The 24,024-nt window shown below is 36.6% G+C and overlaps 1 protein-coding gene across 1 annotated transcript; it reads left to right on the top strand.

Moving 5' to 3' along the window:
* Positions 1 to 11,228: 11,228 nt before the first annotated feature.
* LOC132063129 (uncharacterized) lies at positions 11,229 to 22,569 on the top strand. The gene is made up of 9 exons (XM_059455566.1): positions 11,229 to 11,700; positions 14,457 to 14,557; positions 14,642 to 14,993; positions 17,360 to 18,229; positions 18,321 to 18,378; positions 18,712 to 18,773; positions 18,874 to 18,980; positions 19,063 to 19,150; positions 21,571 to 22,569. Exons 1-9 carry the CDS (start codon positions 11,560 to 11,562, stop codon positions 21,886 to 21,888), a joined length of 2,097 nt encoding a protein of 698 aa, XP_059311549.1. The 5' UTR covers positions 11,229 to 11,559; the 3' UTR covers positions 21,889 to 22,569.
* The last annotated feature ends 1,455 nt before the right edge of the window (positions 22,570 to 24,024 follow it).

Genomic DNA, 24,024 nt, shown 5'->3' on the forward strand with positions numbered 1-24,024 from the left:
TTTCCACCTATGGATATGACTACTTTCCGTCCTAGACTTCCAGATTCCCAAAGGTGATGAACACACCTTGATCGCCGTTACTTATAAATACTTGGTTATCGGCCTTTGGATTTCTGCTTTCATTTTACCTCGTTCCTCATCCTTTCTATAACCGAGTCTTTTACAGTCCCGTCACTTATAGTACTCGTATCCTTGGCTACACATGTCATGATCTATTACTACACTGTTATCTCGCTTTCTTCTTATTTCCTTCTTCCAATTACCCTTTCTTTTCTTACACTCGCTATCATTTCCATTACTATATAACCCTTATTCCAAACTTCCCCTACAGAACTTGATAAGCCTTTCTTATTCGTTCTATAGCTCGCTTTTCCGTTTCACACTTGCCTTTATACTCTAGCTACATAGATCACACCATAGCTTTGGCCACTTTCTCATTAGGCTTTACTTATTTTCATAACAATCCTCATTATATTCACATTATATCTTATTCGTAATCAATCCTATAATGTAACACTTCTTAACCCTTTCCCCTTTCTGGTCCACTTTGTCCTTAATATCTCACAAGCTGTCTTATCAATACATTCATATCCGTCACAATTATTTTCCTCTGTACAATTGTCTTAATCATACTATTACTTCTTTTAATTATAAACTCGTCGTGATCCATCCCTGCTTATCAATTCAGTCGGTACCTTAAATAACACTCCATCAAGATTTACCAGCCCTTTTTTAAATCATCCCTTAGGATTACAAGCCCTCTCCAAATTCTTTTACCATATCGATATCGACCTTCTAATTATTATTATCCTCAATTCAGCAATTAACTTCTTTCTCGATGTCAGCCGTACTCGTAGCTTAGTCAAATCTTATCATTACTATTAGTACGACCTTTCAAGTCATATCACAAACCTATATCTCATTCTCTTTTTATTTCCAAGAAAATTTTGGCAGAGTTTCCTCTGTATTTCTTACTTTCTCAAGACCTGCACGCAGGAAATATCAACAATGCCTCACAGGGCCAACATATGTGTATATATATATATATATATATATATATATATATATATCATATCACGTACCACACGGGCTCCCAATATCAACAACAAGATAAAAATGATGAACATACCTCGTATGCCCAACTCAAACTGCACCTGTTACACTTTCTTGTTTACTTTCCTTTTAATCTTCAACTTGTATTTCAATCGTACTTCGATATCTTACCCGACATATATCTTTCATACCTTTGCTTACCTGCGTGCTTTGTAACTTCCAATATCGCTAGTCACTTTCTTCTGTCGATGCCATTCTTCTGCTGAAATCAAAGGTTAGTATAAGGAATCTCATTTCCTATGACTTGGCTCTATGGTACGATCTCAGATGTGAAAGAAGAGTAATCACCCTAGATGCCCCGTAGCCTCCTGTTTATAAATGTGGCGCGCTTCACACCATAAATAGGACTCTACTCGACACGATTTTGCAGACAACCCCTAGGACGAACTGCTTTGATACCAATTTGTCCCACCCCAACTTTTGATAGGGCATGATGGGCACCCGACCCTTACTTAGGGCCGAGCGAACCCGCTCATCCTCGTGATACTCATAATCTTACTGGACTCTTAAATCATGAAATGAATGCATGATGTAAGCTTTTCAAAAAAAAACATGCTTTTCGTCCTTCTCAAATCAAGTAAAAAGAATCACATGAAATCAGTAACATAATGCATAATGATACATCGGCTTACGAGCCGCTTACAAGACCGATATGTCATATACGTGACCCCGTACTGCAAAGTTTCTAACATCAATCAGATACCATAACATAGATAGTCCGACTCGGCTAAAAGACTCGGAAGGAAATGGAGCTCGCTAATCCGGTTAAAACATCTTCTACTAATATCCTCGACTCATCTATATACACCCGCGTGGCATGAAACGCACCCCGAAGAAAGGGGTCGGTACGGAATATACCGAGTATGTAAAGCATGAAATACAAGAACAGGATCATACTGAAATAAGGAGTATAGAAAATTAGTACAGTAACCAGAAAACCACAAGGCTTGCCTTTGAAACATAAACAGTGACATTATTAGCTAACCATCCTATACATATGCATGTATAACGTGTCCCGGCCCTCTAGTGAGGGGCTCGGTAAGTAAAATCATCAGATACATATACATATAACGTGTCCCGGCCCTCTAGTGAGGGACTCGGTGAATAAAATCATAATATGCATGTACATATGATGTGTCCCGGCCCTCTAGTGAGGGACTCGGTGTAAGGAATCATCATATGCCGTCCTGGTCGCCATCCCCGTATCATCATATCATCATATCATCATATACATATACATATAACGTGTCCCGGCCCTCTAGTGAGGGACTCGGTGAACAATGCAGTGGAATGTGCACGAATACGTGTCCTGGCCCGGGACTCAGTGAAAGAAGTAATAACAGCTTGCACGAGCAGAGTAGTGAGAAACCACATGCATAAAAATCAGCTTTTAAGACTCAAAAGATAAGTAGACAAATCAACGCTCGAGTATCAAACGATAGTCATGTTAAATTCGTTCTAAATGCCATTAGGAGTACGTTAAAAAGAGTTTTAGGGATCGTAGACATGTATCAAACCAATCCGAGCCCGCCCATGAAAGTTACGGGCATTACTTGTTATGGAATCTTCTACGAACGTATCGAAGCGATCCGAGCCCATTCTATGAAAGTTAGGGACCTTATTCGACATAGAATCCTTTTAGAACAAAAAACTCTTTACGCAACATTTAATATTCAATCATACAAAAGACATAAGGACCATAGCTCGACTCTATTAGAAATGCTAACATCAAGAAATGAATAAGAATCGTAGACATGCTCGGATCTTATGAATAGAGTTACCCCAAGGCTCGTATCAAATCTTACTTACACCTAAGACATGCCAAAAGAAAGAAAGATTAAGCTTTACATTGCCGTTCCACCTCTTATTAGCTACACTTATTCGTCCAAGCTCGCGAGTCTACATTTAAGAGGATTTACACAATCATTAGACTCATTATTACACGCTTGTCTTAGTCCTTCAAATAAATTCATTTATAGTCCGCGAAATTTCATAAAAGCATCTCCCCTGCTTATATGCCTAGCCCGAAATTCCAATTAATTAACCAACAACATCAACAACAATACCAATAGTAATAACATCATTTCTAACACAACATATGCCATAAAACAGCCCACACACTTGTTGACACCCAATTTTGTCCCGCCTCTCCTTCGAAATACCTATTTACGCTAGCCTCTTATTAATACTGGCATTGCATTATCCTGTCATTATCCTCTATTACCGCTTCTACTACCATTATTATTATTATTACCAGCTTTATTATAATTCACAATTTTTTTAATCATTTCAGCATTTTTTACCGGCTTATGCACACGCAGCGCATCTGTCTTTGCGTAATTTAATAGTATCGCTTACTTATTGTCGCGACTATTACAATGTCATATTACATATTTTATATTAAGTCCGTCCATAATTAAATCCTAAAACTATTTGGGCTAAGGCCTAATTCGTGAAACCAGCCTACATTTTAATTTAATACCCAGCCTAATATTCTAGTTCAAATGACCCAGCCCACCCTTTAATTTATCCAGTCCGCGACCCGGTCCACACCCGGATGACCCAACCCGTCCATTTCAAAATAAGGAAACCACTAGGGTTTCCTTATTATTTTCCTTTCAGCGCCGCCCCACCCCATCTGCTCCCTTCACCCGCTCCCTCTCTCCTTCCTCTCCATTTTCAGTTAAGCCTTCCCTTTCCTTTAGCCACAAACAGAGTTGTCTATCCCGTTTTTGCATAAAATTTGTCTCTATACCTGCGTGTTCTGTTGTTGTAAGAGAATGATCTTTCCCGTTCTTGCTCGAGGACGCACCAATCTTCAAAAACCAGAGAAAATCGATCCACTTTGAGCGAAGTCTGAATCAATCACGTGAAGAAAAACCAAAGAAACGTTCGAATCTGCACGGATGTTGACTCGACTTTGAATTTTTTATTTCAAATTCCCGCCCCATCAAAACCCTAGAGGTTTCTACCCCTATAAAGAGGGGCTTCTTGAGTCACTAGAGGGAGAAAAAAGGAGGAAAGAAAAAAAGAGGAGGGAGTTTTCCAGCCGCCTCAAACCCCCTTGAAAATATTAAGTTCCGATTCGCCCCAAAATACCCGAAAATATTAAGTTACAGTTCGTGGTGATAGTTCAAAAGATCGAATCGAAATACTCAAACAATTACTCCTTTTTCTCGCCTGTTTATTGTTGTTGCGAATCCGAGCCTCGCAAGCTCGGATTTGGTAGTCGTCGAGTGTAGATCGAAGACTCGCACCCACTTCGCTGCACCCGAAGAAGGTAAATTTCCTTCCTTTAAGTTATTTTTTAGTGGTTGTTTGAGTGTTTTAAACTGTTTATGTGATTCGCTTGCTCAGTTGTATTTTCATTTCATTTGTAGTTATTCTGGTTGAATTAAGCATGTTCCGTCCTGTTTAGTTTAATTCTGCGATTTAGGTTAGCTTTATATGCAAGATTAGATTCCTGGTATTTTAAGTTCACGTTTGTTGGCTAGTATATCATTGGATTAATCATGTTTGGTTTAGATTAGGTGACCTGTTAATCGTGTTTGTGAGCATTAGCCCTTTTTCTATAATTAGTTAGTCTCTCTCATCGATTAGGATCTAATAAGGATCTAATAAGGACCGTTATGATGCCTCGTTCTGCTTGTTTCCATATCTTGTTTAGAAGTGTGATGAAAATCCTTGTCGTCTAAAATGCAGGGTTTGTCAGTTCCTTGCTATGACGTATAATGAGTTCTATGTTCAGTTATGACCCAGAAATCTGACCATCATGCTAATATGGTTAAAATTTGTTATGATTGGTTAGCCTGCTAATTGTTTATGTCAAATCTAGATTAATGGGTGTTGGATTTGGTCAGTATGTTTAAATACACGTTGGATAATGCATAAGTTTCCCGCTTGACGCCATGATTAGTATGCACAACCCTTTGTTTGTCTTCTTTTAACTAGTGTACAAGTTGATTTGAATGTACGAGATATACCGAGATACGGTAAGTTAAGTTTAAAATCATTTGTGACCTATGTGTTTGATATACTAGAATGATTTTCCTCTGTGGTGTGTTGCTTAAATTTAACTTCAATAGCTGCAAACCTGTACCAATGCCCTATTAAGTCCTGTAATGCTGTTTAAAGTCCTTTGTTGACAAAATTGCTTGTTGTGTGCTATGTGACCATTTCCATGTAAAATTCGAACCCGATTAGGCTCACTTAAGAAGGTTGATAATTAGAAGGGTATGCATCCTTGTATGATGTTTGTTTGGACTTGTAAGAATGTCGAGGTTGCCTTGTCCAGTTAACATTTAAAAAAAAAAAAGGAAATGCCAAAGAAACTGTTTGATTACATGCCTGTTGTCCGTCCGATTTGCACTTATGCTCCAAATACTCGTGTTGGCTTTTCTCCTCATCTTCCCTATCGATTTACGTGCGTAGATATGTGCGCGTATACCTCTTCCTGTAGTTTAAAATTTTGATTTAATGCTTGCCTTATTGTTACGAATTGGTTTAAACCATGTTAAGCATAAAATTTGAGAAATATAGGGGGGCCCTTACTCGTTTGCATTTCTTCATTTGTGCCGGTTTTTTTTTTTAGAACATAGGCGGTGTGAGGTTTAAACCCTAATCTTCTTATCAAATTCTCCGTTTTTATGTTAATCCTTTTTACTTGTTCATGATTGAAGTCATTGACTTGTTAGTGCAGTGGTTCAGTGGGTAGATACGAATGTGATAGGGGAATTATTTTAACGGGTAAATTTGTTGAAGGAGTTTTGGTGGTTATCTGATGCAAAGCAATTTGGGTTAAATCATTGAAGAATTAAGTTAAAAAAAAAAAAAAAAAAAAAAGGGTAGAAAAGGCAAAAGATACCTCTCTGCTTTTGTCAGTTTGTGAATTCAATAGCTTCTGGAAAATTGGAAATGCAAATCGGAATTTATAGGTTAAGCCAATTAGGAATATTTCTGTTGTTTATAGGCAACATGTTTTGGACCTGTTTCACTTTATTAGATTTGTATGCATATCACTGATGCTTGATTTTCACTTTGTTACATTCTAAAAAGATGTTTAAACCTTATTCGTTGATTATACACTAACCCCCCCTCCTTTCTTTCGTTTTATGCATGACCGCGCGTACGAGTCCGAGGGACTCGTTCCTCTTTCGCATTCGATGTTGGGCCAAAGCCCAACGGGATATTCTTATCGAGTCAATCCCCATCAGATCCATAAAATGATTTTGGGCCGAGGCCCAGACAGCAGCAACAGCCACAGCAGTCTAAAAAATATAGTTGGGCCAAAGTCCAACAGTAATGGATTTGCAGCAGTTCAAAGAATGGGCTGAACCCATTCAATTTTATTATTCCTCCATTTTTATTTCTTTTATGCATTTAATTTGTATTGCATGACTAAATCTTTACTTTTGTCTTATTTTCTTAATTTAGATGAACCTTAGCGAATTAGTGGGTTTTAGTTTAATAACGGGTAGTTAAGTTAAAGGGAAATTAATAATTAATACCTGAACTTCCTTTTCTTCTATTAAAACTATTTATAGTATTTACAATATTTGTTTTCATTAGAATAGTTAATTTTTTTCAAAATAGCATTATTACATATGTTGAGCTAAGGAATCATGATTTGTTATTACTATCTTAAAAATTAAAATGTCATCCATATGCAAGGATGAATTCAAATGTATTTTAAACATTTTAGATTAATCCGTTTATACATTTCTTTTAGCCAAATACAGTTAAATAGAGTTAATGAAAAGAAAGAAGACCCATGCCTTTTTCATCATATTAAAATAAGTCTAGGATTTTCTATTCATATAATATAATTTTTAGTTCGCATTTGCTAAACCTTCTCTTTGAAAATTATTATGCATAAGTAAATTATTGTATTTTCCACAAGTATTATTTATATAGCATCATTATATTTTCCTTCAAAATCTTAATAACCTTTATAAATTTTATTTTAAAATAGTATTTAAAGACATCTTTCATGCGGCTTATTATTTTTGTAAATCCTATTTTTTTAACAACATTATTACATTTTTCTTCAAACTTTAGCAATATTTGTAAGTCATTTTTAGCTTTAATTAATTAACCTAAGTTTGGCGGGATAATATAAGTTAACGGATCCTAAGGATACTTTAACCCTTCCACTTTAGGATAATATAGAACCCTTACCTAGAATCACATGGTTAATGCCCGGACTATTAACGGAGGTTAGTTTTACCTTAAGTTAATAATTAGGTGCCCTAATTCACCTTAAAATCAATTAGGTGGCGACTCCTAAAAATAAAGCAAATAGGAATCTCCAATATATTATACCCTAATCTAATCCGGTTAAAATGGGGTGTAACAACACTGTTTTCCCATTTTCTCAACCAACCAACTTGCGATACGACTAATTAATAACTTTATTTCCGTAAGGAAGCCGAAATTAATATTATCAACATCGATAACAACATCTTCAATATCCTACAAAATAAATACATATATTTTTATCCAAATTTCCCTTGACCTAAATTCATAATCGAAATGACACGATAACGAATTTATCACACTATTCCCTCCGTTCTAATGCGATAAAACTACGAATAAACTTGTTACCAATGAAAAAGAACCTTAATCTTACCTCGAGTGTGCAGCCGCCACGTCCCCTCTTCTTCTTGGTTGATTTTAGCTCAAATTGAGCGACGCGACGTACGACAACTTTTCTCTTCATGGGCTTCGGAATTCGGGCTCGGATTTTGGTCAAAATTGTTTTTCTCTCTAGCTCTCCTCTCTCTCTTTTCTCCAGAATTTTTTGGGTGTTTTGGTGTGAAAAATGAGGAGAAAAGGCTGAAATTTTACTTAAAAAGGTGTGGGTAATGGGCACGACCCCGGTTTGGGCTCGGGTTGGGCCTGGCCGTGACCTTTATGCCTTAAAATCCATATCTCCTTATCCCGATGCCTCTGTGAACCCACGACATATGGTTGGAAAAGCTATTTCAATTATCTACAACTTTCATTACGGGAGTTTTCCCAAATTCCATACTCATAATACCGTTTGGTCCCTCGAAGTCGGATCACCGAAAAACGTTTTCTTAAATCGTCCTTTTGGAGGGCTTACACTCATTTTTGGCTTATGGGTCCTTCTTAGGACTTGCTCAACTTCACATGTACTACCCATATATCTCTTCATATGACCTTTATAAAATCATACATGTGGGCCTCACCTTAACTTGTGGTTACGAGGGCTATCATCGTCGGAGGTAAGCTTGTTAAGCGATTTGCTCCATACGATCTCCAATGTCATATGTACACTCTTATACGGATAATATAATCTTCATCCCTAATTCTTGTATAACTCTGCTCTCCCTTGAGCTCGTACTAAGCCATCGACAGTCTTGGTAACGCAAATTTTCCGGGGTGTAACATAAGGTTAGTATTATGCATACATTCATAAAATCAACAGAATAGGCAGATAGGCACAACAACACTCAACGAAATGACCTCGGATCACGAGCCCATGTTTAGGCCACGAGTCAATCATCAACAAACCAACAATGCATCACAAGAATAAGATAAGTCCAATACACAAGAAGAGTATATATTGAAGCCAGTATCTCAATCGTACAAATATGCCAACGGCTAATCGAAGGAAATCATACCAACTAAGTAATGACCTCGCAAGGAACCCATGCTTTCTTGTCTACATATACAAATCAGCCCACTCACTCCGTAAACCGACCTCGGATCTACGAGCCCTTATTTAGGCCACATTCCCGTAATGGCCATGGTGGCCCACTGAAATCATCATTTGATGCTATGGCAAAAATCCCTCTAATTTAAACTCAACTCACCGTTCCCATTTTGGCGGAACCACAAGTTCTCAATACATAGTTCTTAACATCATTAATCGATCCCGTCCTAGAAGGTGATGACCTCCACTGCGCCTATTCAAGTTTGTATGCTAGGGTCTAGGGCTTTCATCCGCTATTAATGGACCGCAAGCGTAAAGATTTTTTCACTCAAGCACGAGAAAAATAGCCACTTTTTCTCTCTTCTATTTTTGGAGTTATGTGGGTAATGACTCACCAAAAATCCGGTTACTTCGCGGCCAAACCGAGGCTAGCTATATAAACAAAACGGTCAGACATGCACATATATGTAAAAACAACCTACAGACTCACCCGTGGCCTCATAATTCCCAACGGAGGTCTAATTTACTAAGCCAACCCCCCAATGGCAATAAAACAAGTTTTCACTCAAATTTATATTTACAATCAAATGCCTTTTCTTTAGAATTCTGAATTTTTAAGTTCTCACTAGACTTGCTCCTAGTCACGAAAATGTACGGATAGGGCTAAAATTTTCAAAACGCACATAACGACCTAGCGGGTCATTACAGATGTTTACTGTCCAGTAGAGCATTTCTCATACTTTAAGGATTGCAATTGCAACTGTGCATGCCCGATCCAAAAAATATAAAAAATAATCTTCTCAAAGCTTTTCCTAATTTTCATATTTATTAGGCTATTCAATTTTCATCCAAATCCACATCTTTTAGTAAGGTAAGGCCTCAAATCAACATTTTTTAGTAAGGTAAGGCCTTATTTGTTTGCACTTAATAGAGGTCTGAATCTTAATCATTCAGATTCAGTCCATTAAATGTATTTGTTTTTTACGTCTGAATTTTAATTATTCAGATCCAGTCTATTAAGTATATTTGTTTTGTTTCTTTTAAAATCTCTTAATAGGTCTGAATATGTCTGAATGAATCATATCTATACCAAAGTCTTAACATGATTCAGACTTAAAATATATACGCCTTTATTTCTGCCATATTTCACGCACCCTCGTCTTCTTCCCTGCAAAAAAATTTCACGCCTCCCTCTCCTCTCCAACTATCAATTGGCAACCAAATTTTTATCCTCTTAAACTAGTAAGTTTTAATCTTATAGAATCAATAAACTGGTAAGATTTTATAATCTTATAGAATCACTCAGATTGTTCGGTGCATGTGCATTTGACTATCATAACTGGACTATAATCAAGTAAAAGTAGAAGATCTTCATTCAATTTTGTTCCTCGTTTATTTTGTTTATTAATTTGTTTCTTTATTTCATGTTACCTTGTTACAATAATTTTTAATATTGATATGTAATTTATTTGCATTTTAGATAGTTGAAAAGTATTGTCCAATATAACAATATTCATACCTTAAAATATTTTTCTCTATCAAAACATAATTTTATTCTGCTGAAATGATATTTTTTTTCTATATTCTACTAATATAATGTTTAATTCCAAATTTTATATTAATTATGTTTAAACATATAAATTATGCACGTTCAGATATTGAAAACAAACACTTTTAATCATTCAATGTTCAGATCTAGAGATAACATCTTAATATTCAGATGTGTATTCAGATTCAGACCTTTTAATCTTAATGCATATCTTAATATTCAGATTCAGGCGTCTTAATCTGAATGTAAACAAATGAGGCCTAAGCCTTTATTAGTTAGGTTACGCTACATTAGGTGTGATGAGATTACAAACTCTAACATTTAATACATGGATTCATGATTAGATTATATTCCAACCAACCAAATCACTCTATAGCCATATATTGAATCTTGATAAGTTTGAGATAATTTCTCTCTCTTATAGGTATACTTTAACTAAGTTATGGAATTACTATATTGTTTTTTAAATGATTGGTATGGAAGGGTTTGAGCACCAGGTTCACCGTAGGCTATGCATGAATGGTTGAATTGGTCCTTGAAAGTGTAACTGCGCTTCATGATATATCATTGATACCGTATAAATTAAAGATTTTTTTTTTAAATTTACATAAATAACTTAATTATATAAAAGTTGGAAAGAACTAAAGAAGCAATGCTTATCATTTGGAGGAAATGTTTGAACATAAACATTTATAATTTGATTAGAAGAAAATAATCCTATAAATTTTTTGTAGGTGTTATTTTCAGATGTCTTAGTTATGTGTAAAAATAACTGTCATTCTTTTTGAATGTACCATATATATTAGGAATAAAAATATTTTACTACCATGATTTTAGTGGGCTAATTATCATGCATATAAAACATCAAGGGCTAATTGAAAAAACATGGGTCACTTCTCTCATCTCATACATAATACATATAGGGTTACGAGTCTTTTTACACTTGCCACGATTCCTTTCCCCAAAGGTTTTCGAGGTTTCTCGTTTTCCCCCTTTCCTTTCCGCCATGAAATGATAATTTAGATTTCCTGGAAAATCCCATCCAATCAGCAATTAGCATTTTCCTCGAATTCCTATTATTTAATTTATTAATAATATCCTCATTATTTTCTCCTTTCTATAATAAAAAAAACTTCTTAGAAGTATATATATTTGCACATCTATGCCCAATAAAGACATTTAGGGTTATCGAATTAGGGATTTGGTAAAATAAATAATAATGGGGAGTGGAGATGGAGATGGAGAAGATGATCGGACATTTAGGGTTAATTTCAGTGCAGAAGGATTTGGGAAGCTTCGAGAACGAGTTAATGAGAAACTCAAGGAGTTTATGGGTGACTATACTGATGATACTCTCGTGGTACGCCTTTTTTCTTAGGGTTTAGAAGCAACAATATTGGATTACAGCATATATTGTTGTTGTTATTGTACTGAAGAATAGTGTGGGTATAATTTTGTTCTGGTATGAGTTCAAAAGGATTGATTTCAGTATTTGTTGAGGAATTCCACTACCATGATTTTTGAGTTGGTTTGTTGCCATTGTTGGTATAAACTAATTGCATTGCTGAATGTGTTGTTCAAAAAAGTTGAAAAAAGCTTCAAAGTTATTATTGCCAATAGTTTAAAAATATACTAACTGTGTACTACTATAGGCGTTTCAATCTATTCAAGTATTTGTTTATAAGGCGTGCAATCCTTAGAGATGCTTGATCATTGAGTTACTTCAGTAATTTGGGTAACGTGTCGCAGTTAAATTCCAATTGTATTTTCTTTTTGGTTGCGGATCCGAGCGGCCTTGAAAAGAATGATGCTCTTATATCAGTAGCATAATAATGTTTTATTGGACAATAGGCTGCCTATTGGTCACAGAAATTTCTCTTGAAGAACCTAAGATATATGTCTTATGCAGGGCATTCCTTAGTTCGGCGCTTAATTCATCCCCTATGTTCTGCTTTTATTTCAATTTATATGTTTCTCTTTTTGGGTCAATTTTGTAAGGCATTTCATAATGTATTTTATCCCAACCTTCTTGCTTTTATTCATTCTGCTGAAAGAAGTACCTGCTGCATTTCTCATTCTGGATCATTATACTGTATTTATCGGTGTATTTCCAATAAATCCTTCCCATTGTAAACCTTTTTTTTTTTTTTTTTACTGATGAATAGAAGAATAATTTTGCTAACTTGTTTTAGACAATGCTTGTCTGGTCAGTTGGTGTCTGGTTATATTTTTTATTGGGCATTGCTTTTGGAGAAGTTGCCATATTCCTTTCAAGTTTCACCTCTTTCCTTCTTTTTTTCTTGTACCACGTTTAGAATTCATTAGATATGACGTTAGTTGTTAATATTATTTTTTAACTTGATTCATGCAATTGGCTATCTCAAAACTTTTTGATGGAACTCTGATTTCTCTCTAAGACCACTTGATGACTTGCGAGTCTTATAATTTGACATCTGGAAAGGTCTCTGTGCACTGCCTGTATGCAGTGTGGTGTAAAACACACAAAAAATATTCATGTTATATCATATTTATTTCAAATTGCTTGAAACTCCCGTCATTTATAGCTCTCTCATTTTGGCCAACTCAGAAGTAATATTACTCGAGTATTAGCTCTCTACTTATTAGTCTCCTCTAGCTCCGTCTTTGTTGTTTGGGGACTAATGTTCTTATTTGCTTATATAAAAAGAATTTTGATGTTCAATTGATTTTAAGAATGCAATTCACTTAAGAAGTCCGCTGTTTCTCACAACTTTGTGTAGTCATTTTGGGCAAAAAGATTCATGTCAAGTGAGGCACCTTATAGCTGCTTAGAGCTGACATTGAAGAATGCAATCCACTTAAGATTTATGTCAAGTGAGGTACCTTAAAGCTGCATAAACCTGCCATTAAAAAGCTTAGGGAGGTTATCACATTTTACCTTAAGACTGAAGATAAGGAGCGACTTTGATTTATAATATAAGTTTGTTAAAAAGTCGGGCAAGATGGACGCATAGCTCATTTAAATTGTTAATGCACTAATCTGGTGGTGCAAGTTATGGGACACATTTTATGTTGCGTATGTGCAGCAGAGCTCTATCACTGTAGTGAGAAGCTGCCTATTCTATGAATCTATATTGATAGTGATCAGCTTTTTCTTACTGAACATTGCCTCGTAAAAAAGTTGCTCATCCTCTAACATTCAAGTGTAACTGCTCACATACATTTGATTTGTAACTTTCTCATTTTGATTTATGGTTTTAAATAACCAGTTCCCAAAATTCTCATCTGTCCAAAGCCTTAGTGGACAGAGTTACCTGTTGCTATGTGGGTAGGAGGTAGCAGATACCCCAAATTAGTCGAGGTGCGCGCAAGCTGGCCTGAACACCATTGTTTTTTTTTTTATTTTTTATTTTTTAAAGGCAGTTTACATAATATATTGACTGTTAAAAATGGATATTAACTCTCTATTCTTTCCTGCTGTAGAATCTTTTAGTAGCGACTTCTATGCAAAAGTTCTAATTTGGTCAGAAGCCCCAAGGGGCTTGTATCGAATGTTATGTTCTCTCATACTAAAGTCCACCTCATCTACGAGGTCCTTTCAGGCCGTGGTTGGTGTCATGTAGAGGAGGTCTATTCCCAGTTTTTCTACGTTAAAAGGAGCTTCTAGTTCTTTTCATGGAACCAGAACACTGTTATATTCCGGCTTGGAACTTAAAGCTAGTATGATATTGATGTAATGTCAATATTCATGTAATGTCAACTTGCACAAGAATTGTCAATTGACTGTATTTGACATATCGATTATTCATGTACTATGTTATTGGAATTTTTTGTTATTCTGAATCTAGGGACAATTAATGTTGATATATCTCATAGCCATGCATATGGAGGAACCCACTGTTTGTTTGTTTAGACCATGTATTTTCTTCTGCCTGTGATAGTTGATCATACTTACTCTTTGATTTATTATATTGTTCTGTGCAACTTCAGAGCCTCATTTTAGTTGTATCCGATTATTGTATAACATTAGACTTTAAGTCTAGTTATCGCAGATATTTCTTCATCTGGCGTTCCCTATGGGTGCGTCAAATTTGTCCTTGAAGTTTATCATGCTAATTCTTTGCTGTGCACCTGCAGGAATATGTCATAGTCTTGTTAAAAAATGGAAGGCGTAAAGAAGAAGCAAGAAATGAATTGAATGTTTTTCTTGGAGAAGACAGTGTCCCCTTTGTTGCTTGGTATATAACAGCCATATTTCGCTTACAATTTGTGTTCCGAGCTAAGTATTATTTTACTATTCTGATTCTTGGTAATGCTTTTAGGCTATGGGATCACCTGGGATCAAATATAGATCTGTATGTGCAACAAAAGGATCCTGATACAGGAGGAAGGGAAAAAACAAAACCCGCTATTGCGGAGCAGGAGGCAAAGAATGATATGCACCACCTGGATGCTGATGCTGATAAAGAGAAATTAAACAAATCTAAAAGCCGTCACCGAAGGGAGTGGAAAGGGATGGTTGGTGATGGACACCCTGCTCTACATAGTTCTTTGGCCGACAGCACTCCTAAGGAGGAGGAAGCTCATCGAAAAGTTGGTCATGCAAAGCGATCCCTCTCCCCCCAGCCAGAACCTCTGAGAAAAAGAAGCCGGCCTGAAGAAAAGCTGAAAAAGGTTTCTAGAATTTCTATGCATTTGCTTTGTTTTGAGAATCAAGAGAGTGCTGCCGTGTTGTCATAATATCATTAAGGAGAATTTCTTAATTGAATAATCTTGTCATGTTTTCAAGCTGAATGCTGTGCCAATTTTTTTTAATCTTTTGATCAATTCTGTCCCGAAGGCGCATGTCTAATCTAACTCTTTCATTTAGCTAATGCCTGTATATCTCCTAGCCTGAAAAACTATTGTTAGACGTGTTACTTGGTAGCCTGGGCATAATTACACACAACTGTGTCTGCAAATATGTCAAGGTACACATTAAGTATAAGTTCGCCATTTTTTCTGTTTCGGGCTTAGAGATGCTCTCTTTCTGATTGTGGGAGGGGGTGGAGACGAAGAAGTTTGTACTTGAATAGAAGCTTTGGGTTCCAATTTCTACTGTATTAAGTGATGCAAAATAAGTAGCTGCTTTTTACTTTATGGAAGAGCAGGAAATGCAGTTAAGACTCACCCTTTCACGTGCTTATGGAGTGGTTGGTTTATTGAGCTGGCTTTGCTGTTGTGTTCTATTTGTCATGCTACTTTTTGGACTGTTTCTTGATTGCAACTCGAGGTGACAATGTGGGTGATAAAATTTTCTATGGATGTTATTTAGTCGAGTATAGATGGGTGGGTATGTTGAGTTTGACTTGCAAAATAATTTAACATCACATACTATTTAATGCACATTAATTCTTGAAAGCCCGTAACGTTTTCCACCCATTGATCATCCCAGATTTTTGATGAAGAATGTAGATTTTCTTAAAAGTTTTGAGATGAGATATATTTGTAGGAACATCTTGCCTGGTTGTAATGCCATTTGCAAAATCACTTTCCTCTAAGAACTTAAGTGTGTGGGCCTAGTGGTCAATAAAGTGAGTGCAAACCTTGGATACCATGATTCAAATCCCAGCAGAGACCAAAAACACCAACACCAGGTGATTTCTTCCCATATGTCTAATCCTTGGTAGACATAGTTACTTGGTACCTGTGCTAGAGGGAGGTAGCAAGTACCCAATGGAATAATCGAGGTGTGCACAAATTCATGGAAAAAATTTCCTCCACATTTTTCCATCTGTTTTAACCGAGAGTCAAGTTATTCACTAGTGTGAAAGTTTTAAATGTTTTTGTCATTGTTGACAGTACTTTTACTTGTGCGTAGATTACAAAAAATAACAAAGTTGTGTCCTTACAATTTTTATAGTTATTTTCATGTTATGGTATGTATTTGGAATGCCATATTGATCAGGTCGTGAGTTCTCCCTTCCGCGGGGGGGGGGGGGGGGGTTTCTGTAGTCAGTTTCTTTTGTTTCTAGTATTATTTACCTTATGCTTTTTTCCTCCATGATATTTTCTTCACTTTGCCGATTTTTCTTCCTTCACAAATTCAAGCTGGTTGAACTCCCATGCCAATTAGAGCGACGTTTAAATGAACTACTGCCTGTGATTTGCTCTGGTTGTGCCCCAGACCCCACTTGTGGGACTACACAGGGTATGTTATTGTTGTTGTTTGATTTGTGCTGGTTGTATCCCACACTACTGCCTGTTGAAAATTGTAGTTGCCTTCGTCCTAGTAGTCGCAGTTTTGATCTATAGTTTATTGTCCTTTGATTCTTGCTACTATATGTTGTTTCTTGTTTCGATTATCTTGTTTATCTGTGGTAGGCTGGTAGCTACTGCTTTTTTTAAAGACTGCTTTATACTGGCTTTTTCGCTTTCGTTAGTTTCATTTTCATACTGCTTTGAACTGCTTGTGCGTATCTGACCTTTTCTCTTGAGCCGAGGGTCTTTAGGAAACAACCTCCCTATCTTCCGAGGTGGGGGTAAGGTCTGCGTACACTTTACCCTCCCCAGACCCCACATTGTGGGATTTCACTGGGTATGTTGTTGTAGTTGCCTTTTAGTGTGTTGCTACTGTTTACTTATTGGGGTTTATTAAAATAGTCTTTTTAATGTTATGGTATTTTTAGCTAACATTACCTCTTTAGTTCTTTTTCAAAATCCTTTGCTGTTATTACTGTACGTAGACAGACTCCCTATCATATGCCAAACCCCAAACCCTAAACCCTAACCCTGGGGTTTATTAAAATGCATTATTCATTTTTTTTTTTGGTATATGATAAATTTGGATAACTTTTTTGAACAAGGATTGAGTAAAATAAGTTAGGATCGCAAGATGAATTGCATAAAAACTGAATGAAGTTCAGAACTAGAGTTTTTTTTAATTAAATCTAATTTATGAAAGCAAGAGAAAACATGCTTTGAGTAGTCCTCTTGGCTTTGTATTTCCAAATCACTGCGTCACATCATCAGCCTTTGATTATATTGTTTGCTTTTGATAGAGGGAAAGCACTCGTCAACCAGCAATTGCTGCTACTCGGAGGTTGCTGCAATTTGCAGTAAGAGATGCCGTGGCTACTTCTAGGCCTTCCACTTTAGAACCCTCACCTTCACTAAAGCGTCTTCGCTCTGTGGTCTCTACATCTGTGGAGGACTCATCCCTTCAAGAACGCCCACAGAGGATACGGTCAGTTGCAAGAGCACCAACTGCTCTGGCCACTGCTATTAGAGCTGTTGCAGAAGCTGCAAAAGATGTAACCAAAGTTAGATCGTCGGCTAATGTGTTTGATAGGCTGGGTCGTGCTACTGACGTTCGTGATACTTCAAATCTATTGGAAGAATCTAGGCAAGCTGTTGCTGAAGATGTACAAGATCGATCTTTTGCTGATGCAAACGAGGGTTACTCAACTTACCTTCACGGAAGTGATTATAGTGGAAAGCTTATTGGGAAATCTATGTTGCATGATGATGCTGTGGTTGTTCATGATTCAGTATCGGATGATGAGGCTGATCGTGGTAGCAGTGCTGTGAATAGAAGGGCTGTGGATGCCTCTAGAACTGGTGCACCTGTTAAAAACATAGGTGAGAATCCACTTATAGTCAAGCATGGCGTTGCTTACAATGCCGATGATATTTTGGACAAGTCACAGAAGGACCAGGATCGACCTACATTTGCTCCTGGTGCTCATCACCAACCAATGAATGTCCCCTTAAATGTGAATACCTGGAAATCACCTCAGTATCAGGAGCCAAGACAGTCGGTGGAGATAGAGAATCGGAGATCTGCACAAAGCAGTGAAGGCTTGGCCGAGATACCTGACAGGCTGTTGACAAAAGAAAGCACTAATCCTATTGCAGCTACTAATGGAATTGTAAGATATCTTTAATATGATATGATCTCGTTATGTTGTTAAAATCTTTGTGGTCATCAGAAAATACTTAAATCGATATGCCCTTTCTTAGGCCAACCCATATGTGGACACACAGAAGGATTCTCAAAAGACAGCTTCTATTAATCAGGGTGAGTTTGGTCTTCCCTAATTACATGCACTTCTACTTTCTAGGATAATAAAAGCACTTCGAAACTTCTTATAGATAATTATTAAGATTAATTTGTTATAAGATTAGTTTGTTAAGGAAATAGTAGGATTGAGTTTAGGCTTTATTGTTTTCATTGTGCTTTGCTTGAGATACTCTTAATTTGTGAGGTGAAGTATTGCTCTAATCACTGCTTTAATATATATGTAGTACTCCTGTTGTTTTTTGAATAGGATGTGTAGTACTCCCAATATGCAATTCCCTGGCGCCATCTTGTTTCTTTATCTTATACGTAGGTCATTTTCTGGTATATCAGGTTTGTATTCTACTGGTCCACCTACAGAAGATGCTGATTCACGGACCATCTTTGTCAACAATGTAAGTTTCTGTCAACTAACTGTTGGTCTGATTCACTAGGTATATCCTTTCTCGCTCAATTGCTGAAAAACATTTAATTTGTCTTCTTTCTTTGTGTCAGGTTCATTTTGCTGCTACCAAGGATAGCCTTTCTCGGCACTTCAATAAATTTGGGGAAGTGCTTAAAGTGGTCATCCTGACTGATGCAGCAACTGGGCAACCCAAAGGGTCAGTTACTGTTTTCATCACCTTTTATCAATCTTTGTCTGATATTATTGAGTGCTAATGTCTAAACACTTAACATAAACAGGTCAGCTTACGTAGAGTTCATGAGAAAAGAATCTGCAGAAAATGCTTTATCTCTTGATGGAACATCGTTCATGTCACGCATTCTGAAGGTACGTTCTTAAAAGCAGATGATATTATTTGTCATAAGTTGGCACATGGATTTTGTCTTGACTGCTATGTGAGGTGGAACAGTTCACTCTTTCCTTTTATGGGTTTTGTTGTTGTTTTGGGCCTTTAACACCCTCCCTTCAAGTCTTCGGCAGTTACTTTTTCAGCTACAAGTTATCTGATTTTCTTACTGATGACAACCTGCTAATTTTGTAATTGGTTGGGTTGGAAGTGGACTGTATGAAAATGGGAAACAACCATCCGATACAACTTTAAAGTAAATAAGATATAAGAGGTTTGATCTGTTCCTTGCAGTTTCAATTTACTGTTGACTGCTGAAAGTCCACATATAGGATAGTGCACTCCCAAGCCTTCTGCAAGAGGTACAAGATGTTAATTATGTAGAATGTTTGAAGCCCTCATCATAAGTAAAAGCTCACTCTTCCAAAACTAGCACTTGCAACTAGGTGAATTTTATCACAAAAAATATAGAAAACATCACATCTTTGACTTTGCGGTCAATGAGGTGGATAAAAACTATGCGAGATCGGGGATCGTATTCCAGTAGATACAAAAAATGCTACGAGATTTCTTATTAGCTTGGGTAACTCTCACTTGTGCTGGTAAGAGGTAGTATGTAACAGGTGAAATAGTCAAGGTGTGCGCAAATAGACCCGAATACTACCTTATAAAAAAATATCAAACATTGTCCCAAAAAAATAATAATAATCAAACATTTTTACTGTTTCCCAAAAGTCAATTGCTAAAACAAGGGTGGAAAGGGAGTGCAAACAATGCTCAGTAAGTGGAGTATGAATATATGCAGAAGCATTCCGTAGCACGTGCAACACTTTTCAGAGGTAAGCATGTGATGGAAGTACCAGTAAGAAGTTTGTTTGCAGTATAAACCAACAATGCTTATAGACCTGCAGGCAGCTTATGAGTACACTTTGACTATTTCACCAGTACCTGCTAGTGCTACCTCCCACTGGCACTGGTATTGGGTATGCTAGGTAACTCTGCTACCATGGCTTAGATGGATGGGAAGTAATCATTTCGTGTATGTTTGTCTCTGTTGGAATCTGAACCCTGGTCGTCAATGCTTGCACCCACTTAATTGACCACTAATCTTCACCCTGGGTGCATAGCTTTTCATCCCTATTTTAGTTGGGATGTGTACAAATGTGGGAAAGTGGTATGGAGACCTAAGTCTTGCTTGGTCACTTTTATGGGAACTTCTTAATTTCTTGTTTATGTTATGGTTTGGAATTGAAGCAAAAGTGTGTGAGGTTTCAGGGAAAGTTAATTTTCCAAATTAATAAGTTGTTAATATGAAAAACACTGTGAAATAAAATCCCAAAAAAGAAACCACTTTGTATAGGACTTGCACTTCTCAAATTTTATGTGGGATTTACTTCAACCTTCTATGCAATGTGAATACTAACTAGGGAAAGATAAGCGGTAACTCTGGAAAAGGCAAATAGTGGCTTAGCGCCATAAGGGTATCTTAATCATATCTACTATACAATCATTGTTATGGTTTTCTTTTCGGGGGTTTGGGAGGGTTAATAATATGTGTATGTGTGATGGTTTAGTAGGGTTTTTGTCTCTTCGATTTCCAATGTTGGGCCTATGCTCTTGAGCCCATTTGGATGAACCAATTTCAAATCCCAGGGTTTGAAAAACTTGAGAATTCTAATGTTTAATGCAAACTTCTGATCATATGGAAGATTTAGAATCTATGTAATCAGGATTTCAAGTTGACACAATTCAAAATTCATTTAAAGTGGTTATTCAAGTGCTCTTGTCTATTAAGAACGTCTACTTACATAAAAATAGTGGGTGTGCAAATATATGAATCACAGTTACAATGATGCACTGACCCATAGTGAGGTAAGAATTGCATTCCTTCATTCTGGAACCAATACACTAGTGATTTGGAATGGTAAATCATGTGGATCCAATCTGCTATCCCTTTTTAAAATTTTAAGGAAGCATATTCAATGATATGGAAAAGTTGTTCAAGGTTCACCAAAGTTAACTCGTTAAAAAGAAAAAAAAGTTCCGTACCGTCTCTCTTTGCCAACAATATTACGAAATTTTTGGTAATCTTTTACGATTGCTTAAATATCCTCTTCACCATGTGATGCAAATTATATAACTAATTTGATGCCCCCATCCCCTTATGAGTAGGGGAAATTTGAAGAATAGAAGACTTAAAAAGAAGGTCCCATTCTTTTTGTAATTTATGCTACTACATTGTTGGCAAATCTCCTCTTTGGCAACTGAAGTATCAAACACCGAGTAGAAAAAGACCCTGTTCTCTTAGCAATTTATACAAGGCTCTTTTAGCATTTCTACATCTCCTTTTTTGAGGGACCTCTTTGTTCATTTAAGCACAGAGTATTGTTCTTTATTACAGGTTGTGAGGAAAAGCTCTGCTACTCCTGAAGTAGCGTCTGTCACTGTATGGCCTCGTGTTGCCAGAGGTGGTCCCTTTGCCGTTTCTAGGTTTGGTCGGGTTCCTTTTCCTAGAGGCATCCCCACTTTGTACAGGTCCCGGCTCCCAGTCAGGCCTGGTGCTAGAAGTATGCAGTGGAAACGAGATGCTCAGCCCACATCAACTGAGAACTCTGGTTTGGCAACACCCTCAAGTAATGCAGTTTCTTCTCCCATTCCTCGGAGTATGACATATGTACGAACAGAATCTAAGACAAATGGAAATTCTAGTGCGGCTTAGTTGATTATAGCAGCTACCTCCCGTCCTATCTCTTCGAGAATCCAGCTCTTTTTGAGGAGGGTTGAAGTATAACAGACATTCTTGGCACCGTACTTGATTGCTTCATCTGGTGAATCAGCCGAGATGTGCTGGGGTTGGGCGGGTACATGGGCAGGTCACGTAATCATGAACGGAGTAACTGGTTTTGCTTTATATTATTGTTCTTGCCATAGAGTTGGGAGCAAAAGGCACGGAGTAAATGTTTTTGGGTTAGGGTTTTGAAGTAGTTATTATTAGATTGTTCGAGACAGGTGGCTGAAGGAGTTGTGTCAAGTTCGAGCTGGAATCTGTGAATAGAAGGTGGATGGGTTGTTTATTGGATTAGAGACCTTTGAAATTTCATTCTTGATAAAGTCTAAAAGGAAAAAAAAAAAAAAAGTTTAGAAGAGAGAAAAAAAGTGAAAAAGAAAAAAGCCAAGCGTGTTTCAAGCATTCACTGCATTTTACATTTCTTCTTTTGGTTTAATAATATGCTTGCTAGTTGAGATCTGCATTCAATGAGAGTTCCGTTGACGATTTGGCATTATTGTTAACGGAGCTTCAAAAAGAATGTAGACGCCGGAAAAGGACAATTTTACTGTATCATTCTGTAATTTACTCTGGCCAATATGTTCATGTATCTTAATTTTGTATTCGAGGTCATGTGCGCTGCTTAGGACTTGGAAGTTTTGTTAAACCTGTTAAAACTGCGAATTTGTTGACGTCTATAGTTAATGGAAAAGAAAAAAGAGGGAAATGGTTGTTTGAGTTCTCACCAACAGTTTTTGGTCCTGACGAGTGCCAATAAAAGCAAGGTGACCGGTATTTTCAATATGCATTTCTATTGAAGTCACATGTCCCTATGTAAATTAAGTAGGCGTTTGGACATGTGATTTCATCTCACGAGATGAAATCTCAAATCATTTAAAAAATGGTGGGATTTCAAATCATGATTTTAAATTTTCTAAATGTAAAAGTTGACTCATAAGTTTATATTTTGTAAAAAAAATTCATTACTTGGTAGATATATTTACCAATCATGTTTATCAGTCATTTATATTAAAAATTAAAAGATCTATAAGTTGGTAGTATATTTACACCAAAGTTAGTCTTACCAATCATGTTGGAGGATTATATTAAAGAGTAGTTACATTACAATTCATATTCAATTTTTCATTTTATTGAACTAAAATTTGATCAATTGATGTTGTATTTTTTACAAAGGCCTTCTAGTAGCGTATTAATTTTGTTATGAACTAGGACTTGCTCATTTGGTAAGATTGTATAAGAATTGGAAAAGTTTTGATGGTTTTCACAACTTGTGGGGTTTTTATGTCCATAAGCAAAAATACAACTTCAGAAATTCAAATTGCATGTCCAAATATGATTTCATCTCGTGATTTCATTTCGTGATTTTAAATCATTTCCAAACGGCTCCTGAGAAGTCTGATTTCATCTGTTTCATCCGCCCATCTAAAAGTCTCTCTTCCAATATAAAAATAAAAGAAAATATAGAACCCAAATGCTAAGACCGACTAACATATCGATTTTCCCTGTACAATTTAATACGAGTACAAATTATAGATGTGCATATTTTGACCACTTCGAAAGTTAACATTGACTATGATAAATGCGTTGAAACCATAATCACCACTGCTTTAGTTCTGGGTAATCTCAATTCTGTTTGAGTTGGTGTAATGATTTTTAAGCTAAATCGTCTTTCTTTTCTTTCCGACTGAACGTTTGTCAATCTACGTTATTATAGACTAACGATGTCAATTATACCTCAAAACATGATTATTTACTATCGGAGTTTTGGGGCATAGATCATCCAAACCCCAATTCATAGCCCAGGGTTCTCTTGGGTTAATATTTGAGCAAGTAGCTCTTGGCACGAGGGTATCCAAAAAAGACTTGCTCTAATTTCCCAAGTCTTCGTGGTCGTTCTCAGTAAATGTCATGTTTAAAATCAAATTACATAATGCTTCAAATTGACCAATAAGCCAAGGCAGCTCCTGCGAATCAGAGCTCGCCTAATCGTCAGCCATTTATTTAATGATGACGCTTATCTGAGTAAGCCAATGACTACTCAAAGAGTGTGCATGTGTGTCAATAGCT

The sequence above is a fragment of the Lycium ferocissimum genome, chromosome 7, assembly GCF_029784015.1.
Source record: "Lycium ferocissimum isolate CSIRO_LF1 chromosome 7, AGI_CSIRO_Lferr_CH_V1, whole genome shotgun sequence".
Classification (NCBI taxonomy): domain Eukaryota; kingdom Viridiplantae; phylum Streptophyta; class Magnoliopsida; order Solanales; family Solanaceae; genus Lycium; species Lycium ferocissimum.

Coding starts and splice junctions, on each gene's coding strand:
- LOC132063129 (XM_059455566.1), top strand. CDS start 11,560: ATGGGGAGTGGAGATGGAGATGGAGAAGATGATCGGACATTTAGGGTT. Junction 18,230..18,320: donor TTGCAGCTACTAATGGAATT/GTAAGATATCTT, acceptor GCCCTTTCTTAG/GCCAACCCATATGTGGACAC. Junction 18,379..18,711: donor GACAGCTTCTATTAATCAGG/GTGAGTTTGGTC, acceptor CTGGTATATCAG/GTTTGTATTCTACTGGTCCA.